Genomic DNA, 25211 nt, shown 5'->3' with positions numbered 1-25211 from the left:
AACCCAAACCCTGGACATGGACTCAGACCCCGACCTTGACCCCAACCGCGGACCACGGCTCCAGGCCCGAATGGAAACCTGGACCCAGACCCAAGCCCGACCCGAATTCGAATCCCGGACCCAGAACCCTGAATCCTGAACCCAGATCCAAACCCTAAACCCGCACCCGTCCCCTGACCCCAACCCTAGCCCCGGACTCGGACTCGGTCCCGAACCCCGTACCCCGACCCTAACCCTGGACCAGGACTCGAAATTGAAATCGGACCCCAGCCTCTTACCCGGACCCCAGACCCTGACCCCGGACCTGGACCTGGCCCCAAACCCAAACCTTCGCCTCGACTCTAAACCTGGACCCAACCCTAATCCTAGCCTTAACCAGACCCAAACCCGATCTTAGCCTCAAATACGGACCTGACTTAAATAAAATCAATAAAGTAAATAAACATGAAATTTATAGAAGATACTTTTATTTTTTATTTTTAAAAGTGAAAAACAAAAGTGATTATAGAACATATTTTTGTTTTCTAAAAATAAAATTTGAAAAAAAAAAATTACTTTTATTTTTGGAGTCCCAATATATATATTTATAGTTAAATATTTTTAAAATTAATTTTTATAGTTAAATTGTTTAGTGTTAGTAATTCTTCTTGAAAAAAGCAAAATTTCTACAACTAAATTTTTATTTGATTTGAGAGGCTTGTCATTGATTGTAATAATGTGATACAGCACCTCGTGGGGTTCAAAACTTTTGGTTTTTTATTTTTATTTCTTATTTATATCTTAACATTTTCTCTTATCATAGATTTTTTTTTTGTTTTTTTTTTCCTTTTTAACAACTGGTTTCATAGATTATATTATATATAAAAAAAATATTTTTTCTTTAATAAAAATATTTAGAAAATAACCTTCAGAAATGCCTTCAAGTGAGATCCTCATCTACAATATGATTTTTTTTTTTTTTTTTCTATTTTTCAAAGATCATCCACAGTTCCACGCTAGAGCTGTACAGTAAATATGGGGTGTGACATGTAATGAGTCCGGAAGGTATCAACACGACTTGTCATTAAAAAATATAAATTTTAGTATGACACGGCATGATGCTACAAATTGATATAACACGTCACGAAAAAAATGAGCTTAAACACGATACGATAAGACAAACCTAAAAATATAACACATAAGTACGAATAAATTATCCCAAAATCACAAAACGTTAAAAATTCTTATAATTAGATAATAATAATAAAAATAATATGTATATATATTTATTAATAAATATTTAAATTTTAATAATTCTAAAATAATTTTTATATATAGTAATGTGTAAAATATTGTTGAAAAATTATATAATAAAAATAATTAGAATTATAAAAAATACATATAATTTAGTGATTAACTTATCAATTATTAAAAAAAAAAGCTAATAAGGATTTTTACTTCACGAATTTTGACATGTACCAAATCATGCTCCCTGAATTTTTTTAGCCGTTAAAAATTTTCCTTGAACTGTTGAGATTGTTAGATTTAAGGACTTTTGTCTAATTTCATTCAATTTTACTATTTCAATGATTGTTTATGTACTAAACCATGCTCTCCAGACTTTGATATCTACCAAATCATGCCCCTCGAACTTTGACATGTACTAAATCATGCCCCCTGAACTTTCATCCATGTTAGACTTTTTTTACTAAAATTAAACAAAAGTCCTTAAATCCAACAATCTCAATAGTTCAGGGGGCATGATTTGATACATGTCAAAGTTCATGGAGTAAAAATCCTAATTAACCTAAAAAAATACTAGAAAAGTGGAGTCTTAATTTGAGTCCATATAAGAAAACAAGCTGATCTATTTATGAAAAACAAATCAGTCCAAATAAAGCACGATATGAGTCCAAGTATGATACAAAAAGAGGAAATTAGACTATACATTTTTTATATTGTACTCTTTTATTTTTACCATTTTTTTTTTTAAAGTCTATTGCTTTTACCTTTTTTTTAAAATATTGTACTAATTTTGCTCCTTTCACTTCAAGATACTCTCCTTGTGACTCCCTTATGTCAGGGCATTTTGTGTACAATACATATAAAAGGAGGTATGTTTCAATTAAAAAAAATTATAGGTAAATTTAGTTAATAGATTAATAAAAAAGGTTTTTTTCAACTTATCCCATACAAAAATATAAATTTAAAGTCGTGCCCTATTTATTTTTTTTAAAATATTCACATTAGACACGACACAACTCATATTATTACGAACTGAGTCAACTCAATCGACACATAATTACAGCTATAATGATCCGCGCTATGATTATTACTTAGTTTTAGGACTTTTACATGAATCTCAAAATGTACCATGCATACAAGTAAAAGATAGTGACCCTAAAGTTAAGAACCATTGTAAAACTAACAGTGCTACCATTTAGGCCTAGGGTAAGAATACATAACAATTAATTTTGGTTTATAATATTATTCTATATAAATTTTATTTTGGCATGTTTATTTGTCCTTAATTAAAAGAGAATAAAAGAGTATATTCTTCTTCTTTGTACTTTCTTTGACTAACATGTTTACTTGCAAAACTTATGGGTCCCACACGTAGTGCACGTGATTAAGGTATATAGAGAGACTGGAGAAAATTGAGAAAGGAATACATTACACGATCTAATAATAATCTAAAATAATGATTTGGTTTAAGCTTAAGCTTAGTCTAGCTGATTAGTTAGTTGGTATTATTTGTCATTTTAGTTACAAGTTAGTAACTATTTTCAGCAGCTTGTATCTTCTGTACAAATACTGATGTAATTCATTTCAAGAATAATCAATGAAATAACAGAGTAACACTTTGACTGTATTTTACTAAAACTGGCTAATAATTCTATTTATCATTAATCATTGTATTTGTATATATAAATATGTGTATATTGGTGCAATTGTCCTCTCAAAGAAATGTTCTCACGGTAAGGAAGTTCGATTCTCTATCTTACTTAAGATTTACTATTTATGTGCTATAGCCTATAATGTAATGTGGATCGAATGTTGTAACATGTAATAAATATGAAAAAAAAAATCTATTTATTATTTAAATTAAATCATCAATTTTATCATTAAAACTTATATATAGAAATTGGATAATGTACCGTGATTTTATTTTAGTTTATACTCGTTTCTTAAATCATTTACAGTAAAAGGAAATTTAATTTTCTATACTTACATATACCTAATATTTTATCTCTAAACTAATACGTATCACCATTGAAAATATATGACCACTTTATTTAGAATCCAAAAATACCCCTCTCAAATTTCCCATACTTTTTTTTAGTGCAAAAACATAAAAGATAAAAAATAAAAAAAATAGATAGTAGTTCGATGGTGGTCCGATGGGTGATTCGATATGGGGTCCGATTGTGTTCGATGTGGGGTCCGATGGTCTAAATGGGAGGTATTTTAGGGATATCATAAAAATTGTCATATCTTATAAATATTAATTATTATTTGTTTAGGAAAATTTTTTAAACTAAATGTAAGCATAAAAAATCAAATTTCCCTAAGTAAATAACTAAGAAAAAAAATAAAATATAAAACTCAAACACTAAATACTGTCCTCACACTTGAATAATAAACTTTACTTGCTATAGTTTTTTTTTTTTTTAAGAAAAATTATTTGTTACTGAAAGACTTGATATTGGGGTATTTATTTACTACTAGTTTTTTTAAACATTTTAGAAATTGACAGCTTGAGTAATCTTGATTATGATATTCAACTATTATTGTCATTATTCCATTTAACTGGAAATCAATTGCTCCAACCCAGGTCCATATTCCCGACTCAAGAATGAATTAGTTTTCAGTAATCTGGGCCATAAGGTGACGAGCTTTACAGGCCCAATTCAGTTCAAAATTAAAGTGCCCTTTCAATTGGACTTAGGTGCTGTTTGCCTGAATTAGCCCACGGAGAAGCCCAAAACACACCCTCCAACAGGTGCCATATTATTTGGAAATTTACAAAAATACTGTAATTTGGGTTATTTTTTACAAAAATACTGTCACACGGAAAAGTTTTCAAAAATACTGTGTTTTTATAAAACACCAGTAAAACACAAAGCAGAACAACTCAAAACAACTGTAGAACAACTACAAAACACCAGTGAAAACTTAACACAGTATATTGCAGTATGAAACTTATAAAAAAAATACAGTAAAAAAGTAAAAAATACCGCCTGACAGTATTTTTGTAAAAAATTAGCAAAAGTTAGTATACCATGTAAATTTCCCTATTATTTCCGGGTTGTTTGGTAATTGAATTAATGCTACGTATAGTAATTAAAATCTATTAAAAAATAAAATTTTGTAAGCCAATTTTTATTTATATGCAAGTAAATATATAATATTATAAAAAATATGTAAAAAAAATATAATTATATAGTTCTAAACAATTTTACGAATATTTACAAATAAACATATATGATGAGGTCGGGCGGCCTTTGAACAACTTTGGTCATCTTTCCGAGGTTGGGATTGACCATGTTATGGAGGAGACTGTTAACCCCCGAGTCCTCGAGCATGGGGACCAGCTGAACCGTGGATATCTTCCCCGTCCTCTATCTTTTCCAAGAGACTCGATCAGATTAAGGCAGGAGGACTGGTAGGAGTGTTCGGTGTGATAGGCCTACCAGGGATCAGCTAGCTCATCGCCTAGCATTTAGGTGGATGGCCTGGTCACAACGCCATATCGAGTAGGGAGCGGTACTACAAAAAGGGTACTTAAATACCTCAAAGGCACAATGCATCACGAGCTCCACTTAACACCAAGTGACAATTTGACTCTTTAAGGCTTCTCAGGCGCCAACTGAGCGTGTTGTCTAATGATTGCAAATCTGTATATCTGACTATCGTGTATTTTTTGGAGAGTCACTTATTTCTTGGTCATCCAAGAAACAAATGGTGGTTGCTAGATCAAGTACCGAGTCCGAATATAGATATCTTGCACATTTAGAAGCTGAGATAGCTTGGCTTCAAGAGCTACTGCAGGAAATGAAGTTTAAGTCACCAACCAACTACCTCAATTATATAATGTGACAATATGAACGCTTGTGCACTTGCATTTAATTCGGTTTATCACGCTCGCACAAAGCACATAGAACTTGATGTGCATTTCGTAAGAGAGAAGGTATTACAGAAGTAACTTGATGTTCAATACACTCCTTCGCACGATCAAATTACGGATTGCCTGACAAAAAGACTTTCACATGGTAGATTTAAATTTCTAATCGACAAGTTTGGACTGATAGAATCACCCTATTGCTTGTGGGGTGGAGGTAAGAAATGAAGAAAATGGACTAAGGGTCTTAGTCTTTTACCAAATTTTCCAAGATATTTGGTAACGACTTTATTCCTTTATTTATGTGCCATGTTGAATTCAGTTCTTTTTTCATTTGTTGTAACAAACTTTACACGTGTTGTTATCGTAATGGCCCTTGTGATTTTCTGTATCTTAGTCTTTTGGCTATATAAACTAATGCATTTACCTCACTCATTTTTTAGCTGAGAAAATACTAATTTTTTTAAATTAACCATCGTACACTACTTGTTTTTTCATGAGGAATCATTTACGCAACTGGCTACATAAATATTATTGACATAAGTGATTCTTATATTTACTATACCATTCAAAAAAATTCATTTAATTTGATGCAAGTATTTCATATATCCACACACATAAAAAATGTTATTTATTGTCAATAACACATGCAACCTACCTATAATACGTATAGGCATTGACTAATTAACTTGAATAAAAATAACATGTAATCTTGTCAACATTAATCCAAAGAGTCCAAAATTAAAGTGAAAATTGAGAAAGACATTTTAGTATAATAATCCAATAAGATAATTCCATTATTAATGATTTAAAAACATGTCATTATACACATTATTATACATGTATATATATATGTACAAAACAGAAGGCGACTTCAGCTGTAACTGGTGTCTTTCCTTAACTCTTCTGACCGAATAATTTATAATATAGCCCCAAAACAATGTGTGTCTGTATCATGAGCCCTTCATTTTATTATTATTATAAGGTCATAAGCCTTAATTGTAAGATAGAAGAGATAATATGATTTATGTAAAATATTAAAAGAAAATAATAATAATAAGATAAAGAGGGATACTGTGTTCTCTTTATAGCATTGCTATTAGATATCAGTAGTGCCTAACACTTTTTTGATATGTCGCATTGCGATTGACTAGTGATACTCTTTAAAAACTATTATATTAAATTATGTGGGACCCGATACTTAGTTGAACCAACAACGATATTAACACATATGAGGATGCTAGGCACCACTGGTACTCTTTCACATTTCTCTTCTCTTTACCCAAGGTTGACTGGAGTGGAGCCCAGAAGGTGTGGATATGAGAATACGTGCCATACAGCTAAGTAATGTTGTTACCTTGTCTGGCCACTTGTGCCTTCTCCTCTGTCCTCCATACCAATATGTATCTCATTTCTTATTCCTTCTTCCTTTTTCACTTTCACATTTTTTTCCTATCACACGTGCCAATTATACCTCCTCCTACTAACCTCTACTCTCTACTTTACCTTCTTTCCCCCTAATAATTAATATCATTACATGTGACACAAATTATAAGTACATTAAAGCCAAATCGTATTAGTGATTCTTAAATTTATTTACAAATTATTAATGACAAATACTAAGACACTTATAATGTATAATATTTAAATTATCACATTCAATAAAATTAAATATTGAATCTTATATAATTTAATGATTATTATAAAATATTTTACTAATTATTTATAAAACGTTATTTTATAATGGCTAATACTTACTAATAATATTATATTTATAATAGAGATGTAAACAACAGTACCGCCACTTTAAAGGGTCAATATCAGCAGTAGGAGAAAAAATATTTGTATATATATGCTATTATAATTGAGATTAGATAAATACTAAAAAAATACTTATCAAACATCACAAAATGTATTATACTGCTATATATTTTAATATTAACTCTCATGTTTTAATATAATAAATAATATTAAAAATCGCTAATCAATTATAAAATATTATATTGATGTAGTATTAAGTACCTTAAAATATCAAATAACAATAACTCTTTTACAAAGATGAGATGCACATGCCACCAATGGTAACTCTACTCTACTTACAACGAAATGGTTGGTGGTCAATAATCTTGTTATTTGAGGAGATGCCTTCAAAATTTACTATTAAGTATTAATGATGATCAAGGTTATTTGAGGAGATGCCTTCAAAATTTTAGCACTTATTTTTCAATTGATTAAATATTATGTAAAATTTGATACTCATCACATTAATAACGAGATGATACCAATATATTGTCGGCATCCTTTAACATATAATAGTAAAATAATTATATAAATAATCATTTTAACAAATTGAAAAAATGAACGATAGAAAGAGAGGCAAAAGAAAACTTTATATTTGATGGCATTATTACTTTACTTGTTCATGTATAGAAAGTTAGAATATTTTGTTGTGTGTGTTCTCTTTTTCTTTTGGTTTCTCAACATGGTGACATACATAGTTGATTATTAAGAGATATTTGTGATATATATTAATTGAACACCACACCATATTCATATATTACTAATATATAGATAGATTTTACATATTTCTTTTAACAATTACACACTTCATCATATAAATTGTTATTACAGTGTTATTAATCAGTCATAAAGAGTCACATGATTCCATTTTACAAGTGTATAGTTAAAAATACTATCACAATGATTGATGTAGAAAAAGAAATAGGACCATCTCTGGTGTCACTCTAATTTTTATTCATAGGCATCATTTGATTCTGACTAGTAAAGGAAATAGTGTACATGATACAGTTAGGTTAGTTAAATTATTCATAAATTACTATGTCACCAGATACAAAAATCCCCCAAAATTATTATTTCACAAAGAAACACATACATGAGATTCCAAATCACACATTTTGTAGTATTGTGACCTGTGATTGAGTGACCTATAAAAATAATGGACAATTAATTAATTAATATAACACTGTTTAGCAAGTTTTAATTGGGATAGATTCAATGCTTATCCAGCATTCACCAACCAAAAACAACAAACTAAAAAAAGTTAATTGAAAGGAACAAGAAGAAACAGTAATTGGGGTGTTGCTTTTTCCTTTTTTTATTCTACTATTTTTAGCATAATTATTGAATTTGATATAAAGTATTCGAATTAAACTCATTATGCTAATAATTAACAGCATAAGCTTAGAATTTGTTTGCTAATTTTTCAATGACTTCAATACAAAAATATAAAACCCAAGGACCACTTTTATCAACTCAAGATACCAAATATTCAATATATACGACACAAATGAAAAAAGCACAATTGGAAATGGGGCCATGAAGTGATATTTTTCAACCCTTTCTTTAGTGACCCCTAAGACCCATCAATACCCAAAAACAAACACCTTTGCTGACTCACTCACTAACTCACTCTTCTTTACTCTTCTCATTATGGGCTCCTACAATTAATGTCGTTTTGACAATTGGCTCCAACAATAATTGTCGTTTAATAATTAGTAAACATAAAAAAGCAAAGCACATATAAAGAAAAATGACTTAAGCTTTCATTTATTCTCATCTTAATTGTAATTAATTATAATAATTACCATAATAATAATGATAATCTACGTACAAATTGTCAACAAATTACAGAACAAAATTACAGCTTTAAAAATAAAATAAAAAGAAAAAGAAAGAAAAAGTACATGTGCTTACATTAAGATCTGCCAAACTATCTTCCTTCCTATATTTCTGGTAAGAATAACTGAACAAAGGCACAGAAGTAACCCAACTATAGTTTAAACAAGAAGGGTATTTCCGTAATTTCACCTCGAAGCTTCTTCTCTCTTTCTTTCTTTCCCAACTTTTCCAATCGTGTTTTTCTTTTTAGATCTGCGAATCTGCCACATTATTCTAATATATATATATATATATTTAATTTATAAATATAAATTTTCCTTCAAAACAAACAGCGACCAACAAAGATAACAGTAGCAGTAATGAGAAGAGAAATTATGGGAGCAGAGTTGAAGGTACTGTTATTCGCCGACGGCGGCGGAGGGCTATAATAGTAAAAAGGAAAGTAAGGAACGATCGGATTCGGAGGCGGTGGAGTTGGATAATTCTTGTCGTTTGGCGGTGGATAGTAATACCCTCCTCCTCCGCCGTTATTTCCGCCGCCGCCTTCTTGGGTCGCCGGAGGGGGAGGGGAGTAGTAGTAAGTTCCGCCGGAGCTAGGCTGAGAGGGAGGCGGAGGACAGTTGGAGGAGGAAGAAGATGGCGACGGCGGCGGAGGAGAGGGAGGTGGCGGCGATTGGGTTGGTGTGCCGCATGGGTTTTCGCAAGCGGTGCACATTGTGCATTCTTTCTGTTCTTTAGATGTGGTATTGATTGTGGTGGTTGGTCCAGGCGTGGCCATGGCAGTGAGAAGAAGTAGATTGAGTGTCAGGAATTGAGAGAAGAAACGGGTTTTTTCCATTTTGGGTATATGATAACCGATCATCAAAGAAGAAAGAAGATGAAAGAGGTGAAGAGTGGTAATGGGTTTCTGTGAGTATTTATTTCTGTACAGACAGATAGAGAGAGAGAGAGAGAGAGAGAGAGAGAGAGAGAGCGTGTTTATATATATATAAAAATATATGAGAAAATTGAGAGAGAGTGAATTGAGTTGATGGTTTATATATGAAATGAATAATGAAACGTAGTCTTTTTCTTTTTATTTGTTTATTTATTTATTTATTTTTTTGAAAAAAAGAGGTGAAAAAGTGATTAGAGGTGAGGTGTGGTGGAGTGGAGTGGAATAGAGGTGAAAGTACGAAAGAGGCTTTTTCATTTTACACCGACGCCTTCTACTTTTTCTTAAACATGGAAACAGCCACATTGGATCACGCATAAAACAGTGGCCAACGTGAGGATAATTTGGTCATTTCATGTATACATTTTGTATATTGTAATCTTTTTGTGAGAATAATGGAAATTTTTGTTAGGCAAATCAGACGATACCTCTATTAACCATGATATATCACTCAAATGAATGAAAATACGAATACGAATATGAGACAGCAAATCATACTATTTACAAAATACGAATGAAAATTTTAATGACACCTTTAATTAAGATACTAAAAGCATCTCTAATCGTAGCATTATTTGAACATCATCCAACATATAATATTTTATTTTATTTTTCTTCCACATCATTTTTGTCACCTTTACTTTTAAAAACACTCCAATGGTATAATACCTTTTAAAAATGCTATAATTATCATATCACTTTTTTTCTTTATTAAATTACTATATATATATATTGCACTTTTAATATTTTATTGTATAAAAAAATATAGCATCAATGCCATTGTGTGGTATTAATACAAATTTCAAGAATAGCATTCCTTTATCTCCAATGGTATAGTATCTCTATATTTTGTCACATAAGCTTTCCACCTCATCAAGCATTCTCCAAAATATTACTATTGGAGATGCTCTAATAAGTCGACAGTGTTGTGATAAATTACATTATCAATAACTATTATAAATTTTTTCTAATAAAAATTGGGTGATAACGACCTTATTATTTAATCTAAAATAAAAAAAAAATTAAACGATCAATCATAGCTATAACAATCATAACAAACAATCTCATCATAAATCACAGGCCAATAAAAATAAAAAAATCTCCTAAATTTGAACATAAATAAGGATAGTAATGCTACTAACACAAACATATGCTTTGAACCAATTAAAATTCTTCTAATGTCCTAAAAAGAAACAAGACTAAAATATCCTACGTACCATAAATGGATAAAGCCCTACTACTAAACAAGGATAGTAATGCACAACCAATATGTTTTCAGTCTTTTCCCTAAGAAGGGAACATCACCTGAAATTTATTGCATTCTTGTTTCGGTCTTGACCGTATTGATAGGTTTTCTACAAAAAGTGGGAAAAAGAAGCTTTGCCTGAAGTCCCTCGTGTTTCCAGCAACTCTCTTATCACAAATTGTAGAAAAACCTATTGTAATGCTAAGCCAACTTTATTAGTATGTATTTGAAAAGCACAGTCTAAGCATTAATACATGTCCAGTCTTGTTCCCCGCGAAAAACTTAGCCCCTTCCCTCACTAAATCTAAATGATAGAAAAATTGTTATAGCATTTTGCTTAAGGCAACTAATCAGGAAACATGTGGAAGGGAGTTAAGCTCTGCGATTCCTATATGGCGATTCGGGAACAAGCTAATGGTCCCTCCGTGTAATATTAACTCACCAAAATTTACAAGCGCCACGAAAGAAACTTTTAAAATATTGACATCTAAGAAAAAGAATTTGCAGTTCCACACTTTTAAGATTCAACAAGCAATTTCGAAAACTTAAAAGTCTAAAGGCATCAAGCTTTGGCCATTGGAACCAAGAGGCTTCAAAAATTCAAAGGCAACCTACTAAGGGCCCGTTTGGCAAAACTTTTGGAAAAGCTAAAAGCTATTTTTTAAAAAAGCTGTGATAAAAATGTGTTTGGTAATAAGTAGTAAAAAAAATAACTTTTAAAAGAATTTTTAGAGAAGCTACAGCTAAATTAAAGCTAAAGTTACTCCAACTCAACTTTTAGAAAAGCTGTTTTGATTAAAATACTATAATCATTTTTTTGTACTAAAATCATATTTAATTATTTATAATTATACATTAAAAAACTTAAAATATTTAAAATAAATTAATTATAGTAAAATAAATAATTATTAAATATTTTATTTTTTTAAAAAAAATAATAATTTATATATTATTTAATATTAATAAACGACATCAACTTAAAATTTTTATTATATACTTGAGTTTCTAAATTTTTTAAGATTTGATAAAACATAATATAAAAATACTATAAATTATTAAGGACTTTTTGTTAAGAGCTTTTGACAACTTGAATAATGATCAACTTCCTCTCATGCCTGTTATTTGCTGGATGGTGTGGAACCAAAGAAACAATTGTGTCTTCAATAAGCCTACCCTAAACCTTTGTGGATGTGGAGCATTTTTTATCTAATCTTTTGCAAGAATATAGGGAGTTTCAGAACCAAGGCTTTCAACAAAATCCATTGAGTCCCTCTAGCTCCCCTAGTTTGATGTTCACCGGCAAGAGCTTGGCATGGCTAGATTACCTTCTCTTGGGATGTTTAAGCTGAAAGTGGATGCTTCCCTTGATGTCTAAGTTTTGAAAACAGGTGTTGTAGCTATTGTCATTGATAGTAATGGAGCTATTGTAGCAGGGTTGTGTTCTCATTTTACAGGTGCCTCAACTCCCATCTATGGTTAAGCCAAAGCGTTACAAGCAGCCTTCTCTTGGTGTGTAGTTGTACACTTTCCAATAAAAGCAATGGAATTAGTTTGTCAAATTTTAGTTAACAAGATCAAGCATAAATGGAAGAACAGTTCGGATCATATTCAATTGGTGCATGACAAATTCTTTATTTTATTTCTTAATGTTTCCTTAAACTACATTTCAAGGAATGATAATATATTAGCACATAATCTAGTTAAGAAATCATTAGGCTTAAATAGAGAGATTATTTGGAATGATCTATTTTCAAATCAGTTTTTTTTTTTTTTTGAGTGTAACGTAATAGTATTTTACAATCATATATTAACTTAATAGCTTAAAGGTTCTGGGTTCGAACCCATTACCTCTCCCTTTTTCCCATCCATTTCTCACCACTAAACTAGCCTTAGTGGCTTTTCAATTCAGTTATTGTAATTGTAATTTGGACCTATTTGCTCTATCATTGAAAGTTACTTTACCTATCAAAAAAGAAATTAAAATAGATGCTACTTTTTTTTTTCCTTCTGCCTCCTAACCTTTACTTAGGTCCGCCTATGTGAACCCATTTCGATGCCAAGAGTGGAGGTATGTTTTTGTGGGTGGGATTCTTTAATAGAGGTAATAATAGTATAGTATGAGTAGGTAGTTAGGTAAGTAACGGTGAAAGTATTTTAGAAGAATTATGTAAGAGTAGAAAAGTCAAAAAAATGAGGCGTTGACCGGAAGAAGGGAGATTCACACGTGGAAGATTCAGATTGGGAAGTAATTAACAGTGAACTCAAGTTCCAGTTAAACTGAACACGTAATCAACACGCAACCTCCCCACGTGGATTCCTCTTCTATTTCTTTTCTCTACTTTTGGCCACACAATTATACTTTAAATACTATTTTGGACCCTCTGTTTTACAAAAGTTATTAATTGGACCTTATTTTTTGTTAAATGATAAAATAGACGTCCCTGTATTTTCAAAAATAGTACAAATAGGATCCTGAATTAATTTTTTATCAAAATAAAGTTTAATTATAATCCGATCTAAAAGTACTATATAACAAAACTGTTTACATTTTTTGTATCTGTTCGTATTAAGCATTGTCTTCAAGTTGGTTGTATTAAAAAAAAAGTTATCAAAAATTAAGCTCAGGATCTTATTTTTACTATTTTAGAAAATACAGGATCCATTTTGTCATTTAACAAAACACAGAGTTCAATCTATAACTTTTGCAAAACACAGATTCCAAAATGATATTTACCCTATTTACAACCACAACATTCTCTCCCTAACTCACTAAAATTCACCTTGACCGTATGCCACATTAGTTTTCTCCATTAATTACTCACTAACAATGTTAATATCATTAACTAACAATGCACCCATTTTTTTGTAATTGAGCATTATTCCATTAATCAAGAACAACTCTAACTCACCGAACCACCTCCATATAGCAAAACTACAGGTTCTACTCTTTCTCAAAACATAATTTCTGACCGACCATAGCTTCCAGCTTACCGTGGCTGCTTCCATCATTTCCTGATTAGTTTTAAATCACAGTAGTAATAAATTATTTAGGGATACAATGCTTATGATGAAAAAAAGTGGGCTGGCCACGTAAAGGTTTTTCTAGTGAAAAATCTTCTATTTCTAGCATTGTCTCAAATATTTAAGCTCATTAATTCCATAATGTTCCTAGATATTATTTCCCTTGTTTCTATCAGATTTTTTTTAAGTCACTTTTTTCACATGTAATCAGTATTATTTTACTTTTACAAAGTTTATAGGTATTAAATAAACTTGTTTACCCATTTCAAAATTAATTTATTCTCTAAATTTCACTTTCGAGATAGATTGTAAACTTATTTGGAATCGTCTTACTTTTGTGTGTGGTGCTAAGCCTGTTAAAAAGATTCATTTAGTTGGACCTGGAATCCGAACCTGAATCCCAGACCTGTAGTTGGGATAAGTTGAAAAATACTTCTTTTTTATATAAATTAATCAAAAATACTCTCATATTATTTTTTTTATTAAATTATACATACTTTTTTTAGTAGATTGCCTAATATATTTTCACTCTATACTTAAGTATTGACTTAAGTATTGCATATAATTTACATAACCTAAGGGGTCTAATGGGGACACCATCTATGAAAGTGGATATATCTAAAAAAATATGAAAATGGAGGTAAAAATTAAAAAACAATGTAAAGTGGGTATACAATGTAATTTCCTCCCCGTAATTGGTGTTGAAGTCGAGTTTATTGAAAATATATTATCTTTACACAATCTATTATACATGTCAATAAATAATATTAATACAAAATTAGAATGAATATAAAATTATGAGTTTAAATATAACATTAAAATTCTTAAAAAAAAAAAAGTCGACTCAGATCAGATTCGATTCGAATAAGTCAAGTTGGATTTAATCCGATTCGAGCATCTAATTTTAGTGAGACGAGAGGGGACAAGGCAAATCCTTATATGATCTAGATCAGGTTGGATCATATCCGGATCAAATCTAATCCGGCCCACTTACACTCCCACGTGGTGTGCATGTAATTGATATTTTATCTAAATAGACATATTTGCAATTGAATTATAATTTAGATTACAACTCTAGTTATATACATAAATTTAAAAAAAAAAAAAAGAGAGAGAGAGAGAAAGAAAGGAATAGAATAATTGATCAAATCAAACTATTGAAGAGAGAATGGTCCTATAGTTTTGACTCAAAATGTATTATCCCTAATATATTTATATATTTTTTTTGAAATTTCCATGTAAATTAAAACTGAAACCAGATTTTTATTCCATGAAAGAAGAGAACTTTTAGTCTACTTTCCAGGCTGTTTCAGTGGTGAGAAAGAGGCAATAAGAAAATCACAATATAAAAAATAGTACACCACTTATCTCTCTATGTGTGGGGTTCTTTCACTCTCTAACATTCAATAATTCATTGTCCCAATTGTCAATTTAAACTTTTCCTCTTAATAAATGTCCAAAAAGAGCAACAACAAAAAAGCCAATATCCCCCACTTTTTTTTTTTTCTTCATTTCTATTTTAATTTAGTTTATAGTAGATCATACGAATATAATCACATTGATTTTGCTTTAAGTTAGTTGATAAATTATACAATTAATTTGTGTAGCACATATAATCGTACGTTTATATATAATGAATATAAAAGAAAAAAATAGAATCATTTGATTCAGTTACACCTTGTATATATCTCATCATTTTATGCTTAATTGTTATTTAATGATGATTTTGTGTTTTTATTCTTTTGGGTCTAGTTTGATTTATGTTATGTACAGTCATTAAGTTATTTTCCAATAGTAAATTTGATTGTGCAAAATTTCTTTTAGGGGATTTAATTAATTATGTTAATTTTTTACATGCTTTTACATAGGATTACTTTAAAATAATCACCGATTCATCAGTGAAAAATTAAATTAAAAGTATAACATATATGCACGGTTAACTTTAAAAGTGAGAAATAATTATATGCCAAAGTTGCTCTTAATAATATTAAAGTTAATAATTAATTAAGAGAATCTTAGACTTTACTCATTCTTTTGCTTATAACCTTTTTTCTTTTCTGTAATATCCAAGGTAAGCTTCAACTCTCCATAACCTTTATCAAAATTTCTTTTCAAGAATGATTATATATGTGGTGGGTACCTATATATAATAGACAAAAATAATAACAATTTACATCAAAAAATTCGTTTGTGCACCCTAATTAATCTCATGTACAGAATCAAAACCAACATTTTATTTATACTCAAAAAAAAAAAAAAAACTAGCCCATACATTTCTCTATTCCTATTATTGAGAACTAAAGCTTCGTACCTTTAGTTTAGGGATGAATTGAAAAGAAAACAAAATAAGAATAGAATTATATTAAAAAAAATTAATGTACATAAAAAATAATATTATTTTGCTTTGAAATGTTATTTTATATCTTATTTTTAAATGATACTCTAATAATTTAAAATGCAACCAAAATAAAGAAATAAAAATTAAAAGTGATTATTTTTTATTTTTATTTTATAATCACTTTCAACCAAACACACCTATTAAGTGAAAAAAATTCGAACTACACATTTTCTTGTAGTGATTACTGGATATTTTTTTTTAATGATATTTTAAAATTTTATTTGTTTTGAGTTTAGATTTTCTCACTCAATAAAAATTGCATCGATGATCAAGATGCATTAAGTTCATACTTTTGGAACATAATAAAGGCAGATAATCTTGGTCCTAAAATAATGGAACATAGGTTCATCTTATAAAAATATTAATTCACACTACAAAGAAATTAAACTCAAACACTTAAATTTATATAAAACTAGTAATATATTTTTTATCTCATTATTAATATTATATATGTTATAATATATATTTAGAAATGAATTATGAGTTCATGAGGTGGATATATATAGTGATAACAAATAAAGTCTGAATGAATGGATCACCAACTTTTTGTTATATGACAATAGAAAGAGATGACACCAATTGAAAATGTATTGGTGCCTTTAACTATTTATGATTGAGCTTATATATATAATACAACTTTGAAAGTTAATATTGCTTTAAAGAATCATAATGTGTAGCTCTACAACCAAACAAGACTGTGGACCCAAACCCATAAATCGGACAAGGCCATAACCATGGTGGCCAAAATGCATTATATATATATATATACAATTAATACATATATACTTCCTTCAAAAAATACAATATATACGTTATGATGCATTCCTAAAAATAGATATATCCATCTACTTTTTTTGTATTTTTGATATCTCAACTATTATAGTTTTTATTTTTTTTATATAATAATATGTAAATTAATTTACAGTATAAATAATTAAATTTAATTATTAATTGTAAATAAATATTTAAATTTAATTTTTGACAGTAATATATAATACATAAGTTATATTTTTGTAACTCGTAGACTAACAGTTAAATGTCAAATCATTATCCACATATCATTTTCTTATTAACATATTTAAACTAATTTTTTTTAACAAATAAAAATTTAATGGCTTGGATCAACCAGAAATTCCCACGTAACAATTTTCTTAACACTTAGGTACATACAAAATTTCTAAAATTATAACTTTTAAGTATTATTACTGCCAAAAATTAAACTAAAGTATTTATTTACAACTGGAAGTTAAATTTAAGTACTTATATCACAAATTATTCTAATATATATTATAATTATTTAGAACATCTTATAAATTTTAAAAAAATTAAAATAATTTATAATAAAAAATTAGAGTTTTAATTAAAAGGTTTTTTTTTTTCACATGGTATAATTTAAAAAAGATAAATGTGCTACATATTGTTTAAATTTCTTTTTTTTTAAAAAAAAAAAAATATTATGTAACTATAATAATAAATACTATCATATAAAAAAATAAATTAAATTAAAATTAAAACTATTTGAATATTAAAATTAGGAAAGGTTTCCAATACATTATGTATAGCCTATTAGAGCATTTCTAATGATAAAAAAAAGTAAGGGATGCTTGCTTAGATGGATATATGAAGTGGTAAAATATTGAGATGTTATACCATTGTAGGAAAAAGAATACTAGTTTAGGAATATGTGTGAATGATGTACAGTAACATGCTATCATTATTTTTTTAATAAAAAAATTAAAACTAAAAAATTATTGTTGCTAAAAAATAAATAATAATGTGTGAGATTATAATTATAGTATTTTTGAAGAGTGTTATATATTGGAGTGATTTTGGAAGTAAGAGTGATAAAAATGATGTGGAAGAGAGATAAAATAAAATTTTATATTTTTAAATGATGTTGAGATTTTCACTACAAAAAACTACTACTTTTAGTGATAACTTTTTAGTCACAACATAGATTTTTTGTGACTAAATGTGACTTTTAGTCACAACAAAAAATTATTTGTAACTAAAACATAGCATTTAGACACAAATTGTCACTAATTTAGTTTTAGTCACAACAAGTATTGTGATTAAAAATATATTTAGTCACAACAAATTGTAATTTTTGTGACTAATACCTTTAGTCACGGACCTTTTAGTCACAACATAGGAATAATAATTTATAATTAGTCACAATTTTTTTACTTTTAGTTACAAATTTTGTTGTAACTAAAACTAAGATTTTTTATAGTGTTTTAACATTCTTAAAGAATGTTACTACTGTAGAACCTCTATTTAAGAATACTTTATTCAAGAATAACCTCTAATTTGTTATAAAAAAATCAAGTCCCGATTTGGGCCAGTTATAAATAAGAATAACCTCTAAATTGTAATTAGTTATACATTTTTTAAGTCCCGTATTAACAAAGTATACCTCTATATAAGAATAATTACATCTTAATAAAATATATACATGTATTTTATAAATTTATTTATGTAAAATTAATAATTTTATTTTAAATTATAATACATGTATGAAATTATATTTACTCTAAAATATTTCTATTATGATATAGTATTAATGATTATTTATTGTTATTATTGTTACATTGATATTTTTTGATTTTTTAATTTTTTTTTTCTAGTGTAACTCTATTTAATTATAACCTCCCAATTAAAATATAATTTACTTGGTCTCAAGTGTATTCTTAGATAGAGGTTCTATTGTATTAGAGATACTAGAGATGCTCTTATATATTCTTCCCCTTATCATTTATGTGAAGAGAATTTTGGAACCAACTTTGCTTAATTCTCAGCCCCACATGGCATGTATAGTGACCCTTTGTCCAATTATTTTCAAATTATTATAATTTTTTATTAATAAACTTTTGATCCTTTTTTTTCTAATTAATGACAATTTGATCATCCGATGATATAATAATATTTCGACTAAGAAGGTTTCATTGGTCAGTTTTTATGTGACCGTTATAATTATTGATTACATTTGACTGATCAAATGATTTTTGTATGTATTGCGTAGTTGGAAATCAAAATATCAGTTATTTTGAAAAAGAAAAAGAAAAAGAAAAAAGAAATCAAAATATCAGCACCAAAGGGAAAATAAATGTATTGAACATGTTTTAAGACGGTTGTAGTTTTACTAAACACTATAATTTATGGAAATTTTGGTACATTAGTGGGCTTTTATAGTTATTCAAAATATTCTGTAAAATTTAAAAAAAAAATTAAAAAAAAATTAACACACATAGATTATAAGGTTCAAACTTATTACACACGTGATTCTTTTATTTTAGCGTGTGAAATAAATTGGTTGAATATTACTATTTTTTTGAATTTCTTAAAATTTTACAAGGTGTCTTAAATAACTAAAACGTACATGATTATAAAAAAAAAATTAGACTAAATTTTTTTAATTTTTTTTTTTGAAAGCTGAAACAAATTACAATTTAAAGGGTGTAAATCACCCATAATTTATAGGTCACTTTTACCTATTATTCCTAAAAATAGATATATTTATAGTCTTTTACATATATGAATAATTATAATTATAAGTTTTATTATGTGATGGTGGATATATTATAGTTATTTAAGACATCATGTAAAATTTAAAATAATTTAAAATATCTATTTCGCACACATAATTACTAACTTTGTTTACCTTAAAATATTTGTTTATCGAATTTTTTTGAAACTAATATTGAAATGACTTTTGAGCTATATAAATTATTAAAGAAATAAAGATAAGAGATTGTTAATGTGGTTAGGGTGTTAATTAATCTTAATTTACATAATACTATATTGTTAGACTTTTCATTTGGGCTTACATTAACTTTTATTGGTTTTATTAAAACTTGGGTTGATTGGATAGTTCTTTGCTACGTTAGCCCATATTGTTGGTGATCAATTGTTAATGGGCTTAGCATCTGTGTGTAAAGTCTAGGTGAAATAAAAGTGCGAGCTTTTTAGTTAACTGAAGCCTTTGATGTGCAGGCCCAGTCCAACTAGGGTTATGTAGCTAAGTCCCCTCCCTAACTCTATAAATACATATTGTCTCATCACAATTGTATACCTTTTGATAATCAGATAAATAAACTGTTTCTGATTTAGAGATCTAGGGAGGAAGACTTAGTTGATAGTATTGCACTATCGAATTGAAGTAATTGCCGTGGATCGAATTGAGATAATTGATATGGATCAATAAGGTACGCATACCTAATCATTATATATTATTATTGTGTTCTATGTTATGTACAAATAGATCTTGGGCTTATTATTAATTTTTCTAACATGTGGTATCAGATTACCTATTGTATATGATTTAAAACCTATAATTTGTATAACAATTAATATGTATATGTTAATTTTCTTCAATTACATATTAATTTCGTTATTATTTTATGTTGAATATTTTATTTTTCAATCTCAAAAGTTTAGGAATTCTCTTTCTTTTCATATATTACTTGCATAAAATTATGGAGTAAATTAGAAGAATTTTAAGATTAAATTTTTAGGGTTTATATATTTTTTTTATGAAATTAATTTGTGTTTTTCAATTCTATTGATTATAATCTAAAATTGATTGTGCATATCTCATCAATAATTGATTTAAAATGCTTCTAAAAGTTTAATTTCCGAATTGGATCAAATTTTCGGGTTACTTCGCTTCTTTAGTTTTCGGATTAGTTTTAAATTAGATCTACCTAAGTTTATGCGTTTTTACATGAAATTAATACTATAGATCTATTAGAAATTGTAAATCAATCAAAACCCCACATTTTCCCGTTCGCTTTGTCACTTTTTTTGGCCAGAATTTCATCCCGACCCGTACGGGTCTGAATCGGGTCACACAAACCCGTTTACAACATTAAGGAGACTGTTGGAGGTTGAAGACAACCTGCTGGGACGAAGCCCACTCGCGGCTGCCGGAGAGTGAGAGAGAGTGAGGTAGTTTCTTGACTCCGTTTTGGACGATTCTTTTTTCCAGCATTATTAGAATTTAATTTCTAATTTTTTGGTGATTTTTAATTAATTTTTTGGTGATTTTTAATTAATTTTTTGACGCCATTTAATAATTATTATTATTTTAATGATAATTATGCAGTTAAAAAATTATTAAAAATAATTTTTGATGATTTTTCGAAATCCGTAATTCATAGAAAATTTTTGAGTTTCTTCTCGTTCTATTTGACATAGTCACTCTCTTATTTGATTTATCTGGACTATGTAATATCTACCAATATTTTTTCTTTCACATCTTTCCATTATTTGTTGTTCTAAAATTTGTAAAACTTGAGTGTTTGATGTAAAAATAATGTGTTATGGTGGACACTTTATTTTTTTATTATCAATATATTACAAGCAATTAATATATAACTTTTTGGAAATTTGGTTGAAAATTATTAATTTTTTTAATAATAATTTTATCACCAAATTTCATATGTTGTAGAAAATATTTATTTTGGTTGGCTATATGTGTAATTACTTGCCCAAAGGTAGTAGTTATATATATTAGTCACATTCCATGAAGTGAGTTAATATTAAATGTGTATATTTTAATTATTTGCCCAAAGGTAATAATTTAAATATATATATTTATTATTATTTTTGGCTTGAATTAATATATATTATTTAAGAAATTTATTTGCCCAAAGGTAATAAATTCTTAATTGATATGTATTTTTTCTTTATTGTTAACTTCATGAAGGTAGATCATGTGTGTGTTATATTCTCACCCCAAAGGGGAGTTTATAATGACCAGTTGACTCTACAATATTTTCTAATTGCTTGGCTCATATAGCTTGATCAAGTTTTAACTTTTAGATTTTTCGGTCTCCTTTCTGAGAACAACAATAAAATTCTGAATGCTTCCAACTTTAAGGCATGGAAACGAGATGTGAAAATTACTTTAGACATAATAAATTGGACTTATGCCTTCGAGAAGAAAAATCTGTTGATCTTATACTAATATCAGAATTGTTGCCCAAAATTTTTTTATGCACAATGGAAAAATTCAAATCATCTTAGTCTCATTGCTATGAAAGTTCAATTCCATAACATTCATTTAATGCTTTGCCAAACACCTCAAATGCAAAAGAGTTTTTCAATGCTGTAGAAAAAACTATATGACACTAGTGAAAACGTTGAAGTTGGACATCTTATGGATGAAATGACAACCATTAAGTATGATGAATTAAAAGGAGTGCGAGATTTTATTCTGAAATTATTAATGTTCAGTCCAAGTTGAAAGATCATAATATTCCTCTTCCTGACTCTTTCATTATTCATCGAGCTCTTCATGCACTCCCTGCCTCTTTCAGCCTTATCAAGATATCCTACAACACTTACAATAAAACATGGACTATCAGCGACCTAATTTCTCAGTGTGTAGCTAAAGAAAGCAAGCTTAAAAGGGAGAAGAATGAATCTGCTCACTATGTTTCTCACCTCAAGCCCCACAAAGGATAAAGAAAATATAAAAAGAAACAAGCACAGTCAGGGGCTAAGGGATCTCAAGAAGATAAATTAAAGGGAGTCAAATGCTTACAGTGGAAACGTATATTGGAGTTGACTTTATATTGGCACATTACTTTTTGAATTACAGTTTAGTGTTCAAATTGTTTTGAATAGTGCTTTCTTGATTCCTACTTTTAAAGTAATTCAGTTTCGCTTCCGCTTTTAGTTAAACAATAATTTTCTTTTCGTTTTGCCAATTAAAGTGTTGACATTATGTTTGAATCTGAATAATTGGAAATTGTTTTTACTCTGATATTCTTTTCAAATTATCATTGACTTCCTTAGATTTTTTTTTCAATGCTGTGAATATTGTGGGTAAGAAATCTTATATTAAGATAACATCCTTATTATTATGGCACGATATATAGGGTCATATTTCTAAAGAAAAAAATGATCGACTACTTCCAGCTAAAATTCTTCATCCTGTTGATGTTTCTGGTTGGGATACTTGTGTTGATTGTACTTGTGGAAAATTGACTAAAATAAGAAAGCAGACTGCTAACTGTAGTCACTCTTTATAAGAGATTATCGACACTGACATCAGTAGACCTTATTCCACCACGTTGTGCAAAAACAAGTATTTTATAACTTTTATCAATGATTTTCCTCGTTATGGCTTTATCTACTTGATTCAAGAAAATCTAACGCTCTTGATAAAGTCAAAATCTTTTGAAATATTCTTGAGAAACAATTAGAAGGAGTCATCAAAGTTGTTCATTCTGATCGTGGAAGAGAATATTATGGTCGTTATACAGAATTTGGACTACACATGAGGCCTTTTGCTGAATATTTTTTAGAAAATTGTGTAGTTTCTCAATACACTATGTCAGGTTCACTTGAGCAAAATGACGTTTTTGAAAGGAAAAATTGCACTCTCATGGATATGTTTAGATGCTTGATGAGTAGATCAAATCTTTCAGAGTTTTTATGGGGTGAAGCACTTATGACTGCAACTTATTTTTTAAATTGTGTTCTAAGTAAATCTGTTCCCAAAACCCTTTTGAGTTGTGGACTGGGAGGAAGCCTAGTCTTAATCATCTTCGTGTATGGGGTTGTCCAGCCAAAATAAGGATTTATGATTCTAATTTGAAAAAAATTATATCTGAGAACAGTTCACTGTTATTTCATTGGTTATCCAATGCACTTAAAAGGCTATCGCTTTTGCTGTCCTACTCGTGACACACGAATTGTTGAGTCTCAGACTGCTAATTTTTTTTTTTTGGAATTTAATGTTGCTGAAAATATTTCTTCAACGTCTCTTGAAACGGGGAGTCATCTAAAGGAATTTTTATTCCTATGTCTTTTCAAGAGATGATAATAATAACAGTCTTATTCTTACTCTAGTTGATAATGCTCCCATTGCTGATGAATATATTGCTCTTAATATCTAAGATGGCGAGGGTCCTATAATTGAAGAGGAACCTATTATTGAAGAAGGTTTTGTTGTTGATGAGGGTCCTGTTATCGGAGATTTCCAATTGTGGAATATGTCATTCAAAATGATGATCAACAAATAGAGGTTATTCCAGAAGTACCTCCTATATGGAGATCTCAAAGACAAAATATGTCAATAAGGTGTGATGATAATTTTGTTTACCTTGGAGAAGGTGAATGTGATCAATTGGTCATTTTGTGGAACCTCTCACTTATAGTGAAGCACCTAATTGTCCACATTCTTCTAAAGGGATAAAAAGGGACAGATTGAAAGGTTTAAAGCACGTTTAGTGACAAAAGACTTTACTCAAAGAGTGTATTGATTACACTAAAACTTTCTCACTTATTTTCACTAAAGATTCATTCAGAATTATTATGGATTTAGTTGTGTATTTTGATTCAGAGTTGCATCAAATGATTGTTAAAACTGTTGTTCTGAATGGAGAATTGAGTGAGCAAATTTTTTATGTCTCAATCTGAAGGCTTCAAGGAAAATAGAAATGACAATTTGTTTTGCAAATTGAAATGATTCATTTATGGTCTCAAACAGGCATCTCACCAGTGGTACTTGAAGTTTGATAAGGTTGTGACATTGTTGGATTTCATCGAGAACAAGTTTGACTATTGTATTTATATGAAGATCTGTGGGAGTCATCATATTTTTTTCTTGTTCTTTATGTAGACGATATTTTACTTGCCAGCAGTGATTTGTCATTACTAAATGAGACCAAAAGTTTTCTGTGTACCAATTTTGATATGAAAGATCTTGGAGAGGCATCTTATGTTTTGGGGATTGAGATCCATCGTGATAGAAATCAAAAAGTTCTTGGCTTACCTTAAGAAGCTTATATTAATCGTGTGCTTAATCGTATTCTGAAAGGGACAAATTTACTAAGCAACATTGTCCCAAGAACGACTTAAA

The 25211-nt window shown here is 29.0% G+C and overlaps 1 protein-coding gene and 1 long non-coding RNA gene across 2 annotated transcripts in view; one reads left to right on the top strand and one right to left on the bottom strand.

The window, feature by feature from the left end:
• LOC133030768 (uncharacterized) overlaps window positions 1–25211 on the top strand; it is an 85149-nt gene that overhangs the window by 5331 nt on the left and 54607 nt on the right. The window lies entirely within an intron of this gene.
• LOC115722662 (leucine-rich repeat extensin-like protein 1) lies at window positions 8643–9813 on the bottom strand. Its single transcript, XM_061103630.1, has one exon. It carries the CDS (start codon window positions 9600–9602, stop codon window positions 9060–9062), a length of 543 nt encoding a protein of 180 aa, XP_060959613.1. The 5' UTR covers window positions 9603–9813; the 3' UTR covers window positions 8643–9059.

Source organism: Cannabis sativa, chromosome 9 (assembly GCF_029168945.1).
Source record: "Cannabis sativa cultivar Pink pepper isolate KNU-18-1 chromosome 9, ASM2916894v1, whole genome shotgun sequence".
Lineage (NCBI taxonomy): Eukaryota > Viridiplantae > Streptophyta > Magnoliopsida > Rosales > Cannabaceae > Cannabis > Cannabis sativa.
Note: the sequence above shows the minus strand (reverse complement) of the source record. Positions and strands in the feature narration are given on the sequence as shown.

Excerpts from the sequence above, each read along its gene's own strand:
- LOC115722662 (XM_061103630.1), bottom strand. The coding sequence starts at position 9,602 with ATGATCGGTTATCATATACCCAAAATGGAAAAAACCCGTTTCTTCTCT.